The 12,028-nt window shown below is 34.6% G+C and overlaps 1 protein-coding gene across 7 annotated transcripts in view; it reads right to left on the bottom strand.

Annotated features, from left to right (window-relative positions):
* The window catches only part of PTPN13 (protein tyrosine phosphatase non-receptor type 13), a 223,551-nt gene that overhangs the window by 163,491 nt on the left and 48,032 nt on the right, over positions 1 to 12,028 (bottom strand). For all 7 annotated transcript variants that reach the window (XM_027060249.2, XM_027060259.2, XM_027060255.2 and 4 more), the window contains exon 2: positions 5,040 to 5,159. In XM_027060249.2, coding sequence (XP_026916050.2) covers positions 5,040 to 5,154 — 115 coding nt within the window. In that variant the 5' untranslated portion in view covers positions 5,155 to 5,159. The remainder of the gene's footprint in view (positions 1 to 5,039; positions 5,160 to 12,028) is intronic.

Raw genomic sequence — 12,028 nt, forward strand, 5'->3', positions numbered from 1 at the left:
TTCTAAGTTTATATGTTTCTGGTATGTTATTTTTCATTTTTAGTAGCAAGAAAATTTCCCTGAAAGTATTTATTCATGAAAGCAATTCCACAGAACAAAAAATAACAAAACTAATATTTCACTTAATTTTGATAATAAAATAATAGGCAATTCTCTCATAAGACTTTTTTAAAAAGGTATTCCAAAACTCTAATTTTTAAACACTTTTCATTAAGAACAGAGAAGTTTATTTGATATTTGTCCCAGATATCTGTTGTAATGTATTTTCACTCATGCATATAATAAGCAAGTGTTTACATGAAATAGAGCCAAAGGAGTCTATATGCCCTGCTCTCTGCAACCTTATTCAGATTTGTTTCCCAAAAAGAATATGAAATATAACATAGTCTTCTTAATTTTCTAAGGATACTTGCTGGTAACTCTTTGAATGTTTTTATTTAGACAGTGAATGTTTGTTTTTTAGCACTTTATCAAAATGCTTTATTTTATTATCTTTGTAACTAATTTACTAATTTCACTAATTATTACTTAATAAATAGGGAACCAGAAATGACTACATACAAAGGGATTTATATCTTTGATTCATAAAGGAAGATTGTCTCTTTTCCTCTGATTAGTCATGAAGCAGCAACTTTAGCAACAACCAATCATCCACCCTAATACTTTGAAATCCCTTAGATTCAAAACATCTGGTTTCTTCAAAGAGCAACAGTTCCATAACTAAGAATAAAAAATCACAGTCTTGGGGAACTAATAAAATTGTAAACTAAATTTTCCAAGGCAGCAATAATTTCAGTTCTGAAGATTATCTAGAATGCACATGAGAATGGAATTGTTTTTTCATTATCTAGGACCACTGAGTCTTGCATGAGTTCATCCATGATGTAAAAGCTAAAATCTTAAATGTATATCTATTTTCTGGCGTTAGCTATGCCTCCCAATCAATTTATAAAGTGGACTGAGAAGCACACAAGTAGAAAGTCATAGTATGGAAGGACCCTTAATGAAATTCTTCCAGAACTTTCATTTCACTGGCCACATTTAATTTCCTAATTAAAAAATAGGCAAAAAAAGTATAAAATCTCGCTTTCTACTATTTATAAGTGATACCCAAAATTGCAATACAGACAGTCTGAAAATAAAGAAGGAAAAAAGATATACTAGGTAAATGGTGAGGAAAAGGAAGAAGATGTAGCAATATTAAGAGCAGACCAGATAGAATTTAAGTCAATAAGTAGTAAAAAGGGGGAAAAAAGCCTTATTTTATATTGATAAAATATTCAGTCCATTTAAATTAGTCATTAGCCATTATATGTACCATACAAAATAACATGAAAACACATGTTGGCAGTAGTAAGAAGATAGGCATGGACATTACTATAATGGGAGATTTTAACTATCTCTATGAATTTGACAGATTAAGTATAAAAAGTAATTATGGGAAGGGCACCTGGGTGGCTCAGTCGGTTAAGTGTCCGACTTCGGCTCAGGTCTCACGGTTTGTGGGTTCAAGCCCCACGTTGGACTCTGTGCTGACAGCTTGGAGCCTGGAGCCTGCTTCAGATTCTGTGTGTGTGTCTCTCTCTCTCTCTGCCCATCCCCTGCTCATGCTCTCTCTGTCTCTCAAAAATAAATAAATGTAAAAAAAAAATTTTTTTTAAGTAATTATGGGAGCGCCTGGGTGTCTGAGTCAGTTAAGTGGCCGACTCTTGACTTTGGCTCAGGTCATGATCTCACGGTTTGTGAGTCTGAGCCCTGTGTCAGGCTCTGTGCTGACAGCATGGAGTCTGCTTAAGACTCTGTCTCCTTCTCTCTCTGCCCCTCCCGGGCTTGCGTGCACGCACACCCTGTCTCTCTCAAAATAAATAAAAATAAACTCAAACAGAAAAAAGTTAACTACGGTTACAGAAAAAATTTAAAAGCATGAATATTAACCAACTTGATTTGTACCCTAGAAATAGAAAATATATATTCTTTTCAAATTCCCAGAGAATATTTTACAAAATAGACCATATGCAAGGCCACAAAAAAATCTCAAAAAATTTTAAGAAATAGTCAACATAGATTGCACATTTTTTTTAAAATTTTTTTTTCAACGTTTTTTATTTTATTTTTGGGACAGAGAGAGACAGAGCATGAACGGGGGTGGGGCAGAGAGAGAGGGAGACACAGAATGGGAAACAGGCTCCAGGCTCCGAGCCATCAGCCCAGAGCCTGACGCGGGGCTCAAACTCACGGACCGCGAGATCGTGACCTGGCTGAAGTCGGACGCTTAACCGACTGCGCCACCCAGGTGCCCCAGATTGCACATTTTAATAATAAAGTTTTACATTTTTCCTTCTCTGAAGAGAAACTCATTTACATATGGTATCTTTCAATAAGGTCATGCTTAGATATCATTATTCTTGAATAACAGCCACAAACATTTTGTTTTAAAAAAGTCTAAAAGACTTAAATTGCTAAGAGGCTCAAAAAGATAAAGAAACAACATTTTCTTGATTTGTGTTCAATAATCCCCCAGCAGAAATGTTTATTTCCAGCCTTGTATTCATAAGAATGCAACCTTGCACTTACATACTGAAAATGACATAGGAGCAATATACAAGTTCAAGAAGAAAAAACGCCAAAAGAGCCAAAACTAAGGTTTATGTAATAGACACAGAAAGATAAAACCGAGAAAATACATTTTAGAAAAACAAACTTCTTAAAGACCATTGTATTTTACTTGCTTCCACCCTCCACCATTCTTAGTTTTATATTCATAAGGGTGTCTAATAGAAAACCAAGACCAACACCATTCATTCACAAAATAAGCAAACTAATAATTATTTTATTTCAATTTGTTATAACAGGTGATGAACTTGTGCCAAAAAGACATTGTGCTATCAAAACGAGGAATGAAAAACTACAGAGATTTCAGATACACTAAATCAAATAAGCATAAATTTCCTCCAAAGAAGTACAAATTTCCCAGTTGGCAAATATAATAGTTGGCAATTCCCAGACTGCCAAAGAAGCCAAATGCAATTTCTCTCTATTACTGATGTTACCCTGTGAATTGAACTGAAGGCCCTATGGTAACCAGCCCCCACTGAACAGTGTTTAAAATATAACTGCCTCACAATTAATTTTATAACACATCCAGTAAGTCTCTTCTCTGTAATGTGCCAATATGTTATGCAATAATTGTATCTTAATTACAAGTACTTTATATTCAGACATTAAAACCTTTATTAACATTTCAAAATTTGAAAGAAGAAAACTCCTTAAGCATTCACAGTGTGGAAGGTGCTTTATATTGCATGAATCATGGACAGGGCAGTGATCCTGCCATTACTATAATAAAAAAAGGTATTATCTCTCCTTCCTTTGAACATCTGTAGTACTTATCATCCCAATCACTCATTTGGCACAGTTTTGAAGTAGTAAACTCTTCACATGCATCTGTCTGATCTGAATGAATCCTTAAGGGCAATAGTCTCATCCTCTGTTTATTGGGATCTTCCACGCAAGTAAGAGGATCTACCTCACAAGCAAGAACTGTTTCTTAAATATTAAATTGACTTTTTGTTAATTAACTAAGGAATGTCACCAACATACCCTTCCTTCAACCGCATCTATGGAGCATGGTTACCGCTCTATATTCCAGAGTGTCTATACTTCCAAATTTTCCCCAAAATTAAAATGAAGCAAACAAAACAACAAGGTCTACTTAACATAGCTAGATTTTAGGTAAGCGGCATTAGAGAAAATGAATAAATTTTCTTTAGATTAATCCTAACTCTAATCAAAGATCTTCAAACATCTAGGTTCTACCAGAATTAGGTGGGCCGTAACACTATTTTAAATCCCTGTCCCAGGGTTAGAAAATAATAGCAACAATAACAAAGCTTTACCATCTGTCCCCAAAATTCTTCCTTTCTTCTCTAGACCTTCCTACACTCAATCAGCGGTTACCCCTACACCTTCCAAAAGGTTCCCATGGCTCATGTCTTTAGCAATTCCACTGTATAATGACTCAAATTTTAACACACGTTTTAGAATATCCTTAAGGACTTGTTAAACACAAATTGCTGGGCTCTACCCCTAGAGTTTCTTATTCAGTAGGTCTAGTGTGGGTCTGCATTATTTGCATTTCTAACCAGCTTCAGGTGATGCCGATGCTCCTCATCCAGAGACCATACTTTGAGAATTACTATATACTCAAATCTGCCCCCATTTCTCTAATGTTTACTGCGCCTGATTATATCATGCAAATCAATTTTAACGTTTAATTCTTCTTTCAGATGAAGCTTGGTATCTTTACTATTCTAAATAGGAGTTGGCCATGTGGAGTGAATGGATGGCAAACACCATTTTCAAAGTCTTCACGTGGAGACTTTCAGTATAGTATTAAATGTGTTTGGACAAAGAGTGACTCCCTAACTTTTCTAGCTCCAAAATGCTACACAGTCATTTGGACCAGGTGACTGTCTCTACAGGGAAGCAACAAACTAGTTAGTTATTCGGTCCACATTAACTCAATTTAGAGTTACAGGGATGCACATATTATCCCCTTTGCCAGGAACCTTTCCCCCTCCTTCTCATATGGTTAACTTGTTTTCTTTCAGATCTTAGCTCAGAGATGACTTATTCAGGGAATCTTCCTTTTCTTCCCCATGACCAGGTCAAACCTATTACGGGTTTTCATAGAGTCACTGAATCCCCTCCTTTGTAGCCGTTGTCATGGTTCCATTTTTCACATTTGTTTATATAAGTATTTTACTAATAGTTATTTTCTACACTGGATTACAAGCTCCAGACAGGGAATGTTTTTGGTTTTGATCACCACTATACTTTCAGCACCTAGCACAGTATCAGGGACATAGAAGATGTTCTCAGATATTGAAGCTCAGATATCTGAGCTTTTTTTAGCCCAAAGAAAGATAAGGGGAAGTATTCCTTCTATACTTTGCCCTTTTCAGCTACCTGATTAAAAAAAAACAAACAGAAAAACAAACAAACAAGCAAAAACCCCAGAAAAACAAAAAAAAACTTACCTTTTCTGAATAATTCTTGGAGACTTTCAGCACTTTGATTTAATACAGCCCATATTTCTTCCTCCTGCAGAGGTCCACCCCGAACCTCCAGGGCCTCAGCTAGTGACACGTGCATATTACCTAAGAAACAAAGGAAACAGAAGGGGTACATATCATCAACTTGCACTGCATTTGTAGTGGTGAAAGTTCTACATCAGTGATGAGAGACTGAGGTTCCTATCTACCTAATTTCTCAATATGGCCTTTAATCTAAACATAATCCTACAGCTTAAACCCATGGAGGATAAAAGAATTAGAGGGGAAAAAACCTGAAAATAACTACTTGCCCTAGCCCAACAGGATCAGCTTCAGAGCCTGAACTGGAAAATAGGTGGTGACTATTTCATGGCAGAAGAGAGAGACTTGAAGGTACCAGGAGGCACCAAAGTGTGGATGATTAAATCAGAGCAGAACTGAAGGCCTTTCAGATTATACTTCCAGGCTTCATCCTATCTATCCCAGGTAAAAAAGAGTAGAGAAGAGCTCCTACAGCCATGGTGCATGAAGCTGAAATAAGATGGAACACATTTCTTCTACTCACTAATTGATTTCTACATCTTCAATATATACAGTATAACTATAAAATTTTTCACTGATGGACTTAACTACTTCCAGACCCAACTTTGCTGCCAACTTACCATTTGCCCCTGGGAAGACCATTTCACCTCTAACCACAGTTTTCTATCCGTGACATGGGAGTAATAATAATAGTAACAACATTGCCATTTTGGGGTGGCTATGGCAGGGAAAAGGGTTATTCCTGTAAACGTGCTTTGTAATCTAACTCTGTAGAGGCTGAATTAATAAAAAATCAGGAGGTTGACTCTGTAGTGACATTTTTGTAGGGACAATCTTTTTCAATGGCATTAAGTGGGTGATAATATTAATAAATTTTAAGGTTTTCTACGGTGTTCAATAATTCTATTTTCGTTATGAAGGCAGGGGGTGGGGGGAGTCGATATCATCTATATAAAGTATCCTACATTGACATTCCTTGAAAAGAACATTATTCCTTACAATGATCACTAAGATTTCTATCCAAACTAACCAATTTGAGCATAATGTGTATCTACTGGTAGGTAGAAGCAGATGGGTTTAGCAAAGAAGCTAGAGGGAGTGAAAAATGTTAAATGCTTATTTTCTGTAATTATAACCATTAAATTTTAAAATTAACCAACAAAAAACAGCTGTTTTAGAGAAAAGTTGATTTTGTTTACTCAACTAACAAGAATAGCTAATATTTTCTTTTAAATTACATTTATGATACTTTAACCCAGAGTGAAAAAAAAGCAACTCCAGCTACAAATGAGGTCAGCCTTGTCCTGTTACTTTTCTTTTCAAATATTTACTATAGCATTTTATGCTTAGAGTCTACCTTGAGAGGTGTGTACTTAAGTGCAACAATGTGGTAGTTAAAAGGGAAGACAGAAGATACTGCTTAGAAAAAGCCAAAGTCATTTTTACTTAGCTTGTATAGAAGTGATTATTTATTCAAACACCTCTTCCCCCAAAAAACTCTCAGTTTCATATTCACTTTATTAAATGGCAGCATATTTATTTTTTAAAAAATAATAAGCTTCATTCCTTTCTAAGAGATCGGAGTTATTATCTTCTATGTAAAATACTGTATTGAATTGGAAGTTTCAACAGATGCGTCAAGATACTATTAGGAATCAGATACCCAACAGGATTTGTGAGTAAGTCTACCCTGCAGCAAATTTCCAAAGTAATATGTCTGAGAACTGGTTAGATAGCTCTAAAGCCTACACATAATATATAAAGAGTACAGAGAACATTACATATGAGGAATTTCTTTGAAGATAGTTGTACTGATTTTCATGTCTCCCTCAAAGTAGAAGGGATGCAGGAAGGTGCCTTTGTTTAACATCTAGCCAGCAAAAGAGGCCTCAATGGAACCCCCAGGAGCACTTCCCCGGTGTTAGGGAGTTCACCAAAAGGAGGACACCATAGACTGGTGCCTGATACTTCAGGAATCTACAGGTTTTGGCTGTCACTCTGAGACAGCAGCCAGAGAGGAGAGAGCATACAAGACTCAGAGTGAGGAAGCATGCTGTATTTGGGGTGGGGTATAAACAGCTTGAGCTAACAAAATTCTACCCAGATGAAAATGTTATGAAATTTAGGTTGTGGCAATGGTTGCACAACTCTGTACCTATACTAAAAACCACTGAAGGTAAATTTTAAAAGGGTAAATTTTATGGTATGTCAATTATATCTCAGTAAAGCTGTCTAAAAAAAGTAACCCTACTCAGAGTACCTCCTGTGGTTCCCAGAGTACCATCAGGAGGGGAAAGGTGGGAGAGGGGTAGGAGGGATGAACAGGAAGGATGAGGGGGTAGGAAGACAGGAGAAGGAGAAGGAAGCAGAAGAAGAATTAGGTACTGGCTAGTAGAAGGGATCATATTTTGAAGTGTCACAGAAAGTACAGCTCCAGTGAAGGTCTCTGAAGAACACACTAAAGTACATATAAGAGAAACAGTTAGCCTTAAGCACATATCAAGTTCAAAATGAGTTACAAGTCAGGCAAAAAAAATTATTTGCCTCTCTATCTTTCTTCCTTCCCCCAGTTTAAATCCTAATTGGGTCAGATAAAGCAACTTGCAAGTGGGTGAGGAGATAAGTAACAAAAGGGGAAGCTAAGCACATTGCCTCCCGCCTATAGCTAATTGTAGTTATGGGAAGGAATAGCTTTGAATGAAGACTGAAGTGTTGATTAATATACTAACTAGGCATTTTTAATGATGGAATTGACCTTGTATTTTCAACTTGAGTGACTGTAGTTCTTAAGTGACTGTAAGGAGAGAATTATGGACCTGAATTTCTACATAGAGGCAAGAGAAGAACTTCCCTCATGAAAGGAAGGAAGGAAGGAAGGAGACAAAATAAGTTGCTTATGATTACACCTTATGCATTCCATTGTAAAGCAAATGATCTGTATCATATACAAAGTTCTAAAACTTAAGATACAGGTTTATACTTAGTTTTAAAGAAATTGGTTTTTAAAACATAATTATTTTCTTCAATAATGGCCAAACTATGGAGAGAGCCCTAAAGTCCATTGACTAATGAAATGAAAAAGAAGATGTGGTGTTTATATATATATATATATATATATATATATATATATATATAAAATATGGAATAGTACTCAGCCATCAAAAAGAATGAAATCTTGCCATTTGCAATGATGTGGATGGAGCTAGTATGTATTAGGCTAAGCAAAATAAGTCAATCAGAGAAAGACAAATACCATATAATTTCACTCATATGTGGAACTTAAGAAACAAAACAGATGAACATATGGGAAAGGCGGGGCTAGAAGGGAGAGAAACAAACCACAAGAGACTCTTAATGATAGAGAACAAACTACAGGTTGATGGAGGAAGGTGGTGGGAGATGGGCTAGATGGGTGATGGGCACTAAGGAAGGCATATGCTGTGATGAGCACTGGGTATTGTATGTAAGTGATGAATCACTGAATTCTACTCCTGGAGCCAATATTGTACTGTATGTTAACTAACTAGAATTTAAATTTAAAAAAAAAGAAAGAAAATCACCATAATAAATATATAATTACTTCCTATAAGAAAATGAAAAAGTAAAAGTAACTTCTGAACACAACAGAATTTTTCAGTGCTTGATTTGTCTTATAAAGGTTACTGATTATACTTCTGTTGTTTGACTCAATCAGGCTGAATTATATATTAGTCTCCTGTTAATTTTTATTAGAAAGTATTTGTCTATTCAGTGAAGTAGGATCTCTATGCATCTCTAGCTGGAACTCGTTAGAACTTCAAAACATAGAAGGAACACTATTTTTGAAAGCAATATTATATAGCTAACAAAATAGATTTGATATTTTTAATTTACAGCTTGCTAGAAAAAAAGCTTAAGACTTTTTAAAACTGCCTCGCCCCTCAAATCATCCAATCTCAAAACTTAATGTATTGCTAAAACAGCTTTCTAAAAATCAAACAACACTATAATTTAAAATTATCTACCATCACCATGTTTGACAATTGCCATCATTATCCTTATCAGTTTTCTCTATTTTTATTCACCTTTACTATGGCTTTCCATATCACTATCTCTGAAAGAAGACAAGGGAGGGGCACCTGGGTGGCTCAGTCGGTTAAGCAACTGACTTCGGCTCAGGTCATGATCTCACAGTTTGTGGGTTTGAGCCCCGCATCAGGCTCTGTGCTGATAGCTTGGAGCCTGCTTCGGATTCTGTGTCTCCCTCTCTTTCTGCCCCTCCCCCACTTGTGCTCTGTCTCTGTCTCTCTCTCAAAAATAAAATAAAAAATGTAAAAAAAATTTTTGAAAGAAGACAAGGGAATGAAAGAAATGCAGAAGTAGAAGAAGAATGCAAATAAAAAATAAATAAAAAGTGGAAAAGTGGAGGAAAAAAAGCTTGAAGTCAACCAATAGATGAAGGAAACAATTTGTCATGAAAATTCTTAAAAGTGTATTAACTTCAGTTGTTTCCTTTAGACACAGTACTAGACAACTTGGGGTATAGATGTATGACTGGCATTATTTTACCATCAAAGAGGTTCTGTTTTACAATTAACATAACTGTATTATTTACTTGTTTCCTTGAATGTGGTAGGCTACATGATAATGAAGGTTAAGGGAAGATTTTCAAATAAGAAAAATTAATTATATTACATAACCAGAATCTTTGTGTTTTTGGTTAACACAAATATTAGGTCATGACCTTAAAACTGTGCCCAGTCAGAAAAGCCACAGAAGGATTCTAACAGATGTCATTTTAATCCTGAGGGATTTGTGGCACTCAAAAATAGGAAGCATAGAAAAGTGTTTCCAAAAAGATTGAAATAGTAAACAGATTAACTGAATCCAATCAAGTCATGTAACAATCCGTCTGGGGTTAGACTAATGAATTAGGTTTGTTTAAATTGATTCTAAGGAAATAGGGCTACAAGATTACCCTATTTTAAGAACAAAACAACTATAAAATAGAGCTCTGTGTGTGCCACTACAGAGCTCTTTGTGTGGGCAAAGATCTACTCACCATCCTAGCTAAGGACTTCGTTGGCCTTTAAGACACAATCATGAGAGGCACCTGTGTGGCTTAGTCAGTTAAGCATCTAACTCTTGATTTCGGCTCAGGTCATGATCTCACAGTTCATGGGATCGAGCCCTATGACGAGCTCTGTGCTGACAGTACAGAGCCTGCTTGGGATTCTCTCTGTCTCTCCCTCTCTCTGCCCTTCCCCTGCTCACTCAAGCTCTCCCTCAAAATAAATACATAAACATAAAAAAAAGAAAATAAAAGAAAAAAAATCATAATGAGTTGAGAAGGCAACCTCCAAAACTATAAGTATCTTTTGATCCAAAAGATTCACAATGAAGTTTATAAAAAGTTTAAGAGATGCAAGCGCATATAATAGTATTTTTTTAAAATTAAAGAATCTGTACATATTTGGTATTTTAGGTGTTTCTAATATTTAGGAGAAATAGGTCAGTTAGAATAATAGATCTGGTCTTTGATATCAATTTAAATAATGTAATTGAGAAAATGAGTTCAGACTTGTATTTTAAAATGTATCAAATACCACTGGAACATATAAAAGAAATTAATCTTAGCATACTTATAAGTTTTCATTCATCAGATTTATTTAAATAATCAGGAAGATGATTTTTTTGTCAGACAACTGAAATACTTAAAATTTTTTTATTTAATATTTAATATTTAAAAATATGAATGAAGCTTAAAATATTTTAAAAAGTTTAATTAACAAAGTTTTAAAATTATATACCCAATTAAATAACTCCTTGAAAGTGACTTAAATTTTTCTACAATAAAGTAATTAAATTGCCTTAGAAGCTTAAGAACTAGGTTTTAGAATTTTTAATTTAATACAAATTTAAAAATAATTTTAATAATCTTTTTTGCATACAATAATACCCCAGAGGCCATTTTTTCAAAGTTAGGAAAAAAAAATCAATTAACTCAGAAAATCATCCTGGGTTACATAAAGTTTTCTTAAATACAATATCAAATGTTTGATCCTTAGAAGAAAAAAAATGATAAATTAGAATCTATCAAAATTGAAACCTCTGCTTCTTGAAAAGAACTGCTAAAAGAATGGGGGGAAAAAGACACAAATTAAAGGGAAATATTTGCAGATCACATAGCTGATAAAAGATTTTTATTCAGAATATATAAAGCATTGTCAAAAGTCAATAATGGGAAACAATCCCACTTAAAAAAAATAGGCAAGATATTTGAATACACACTTTGTCAAAGAAAATATCCGGATGGCAAATAAGCATATGAAAAGATACTCAACACCATTAGTCATTAGGAAAATGAAAATTAGAACAATGAGACATTGTTACATAGTTATCAGAATGGCTAAAATGAAAAAGACTGTCCATACTAAGAATTGACAAAGATGACAAGGAACTAGAACAATGGCTAGTGAGAATGTAAAATGGTACCCTTTGGAAAAATATTTGGTGAAAGTTTCTTAAAAAATTAAATTTAAGTCAACCATATGGTCTAGTCATTCCACTCCAAGGTATTTACCCAATAGAAATTAAACCACATATGTATATGAAGTCTTATATGCAAATCTTCATTGCAGCTTTATTTGTAAAAGCCAAAACCTGGAAACAAGCAAATGTCTATCAACAAGTAAATGGATAAACAAATTTAGTGTATTTCCACAATGGATTATTAATCAGCAATAAAGAGGAATGAACTGTTATTGATACATGCAACAACATGAATCTCGAAATAATCATGTTGCATAAAGGAAGCTAGACAAAAAAAGTATATAATTTATGATTACACATGTAAAAAATTATAGAAAATGCAAACTAATTTATAGTTAGAGAAAATAGTTCAATTGCCTGAGGATGGCATTGCTCTTTGGAGAAGCATGTGGTAGTGATTA

Source organism: Acinonyx jubatus, chromosome B1 (genome assembly GCF_027475565.1).
Source record: "Acinonyx jubatus isolate Ajub_Pintada_27869175 chromosome B1, VMU_Ajub_asm_v1.0, whole genome shotgun sequence".
NCBI lineage: Eukaryota > Metazoa > Chordata > Mammalia > Carnivora > Felidae > Acinonyx > Acinonyx jubatus.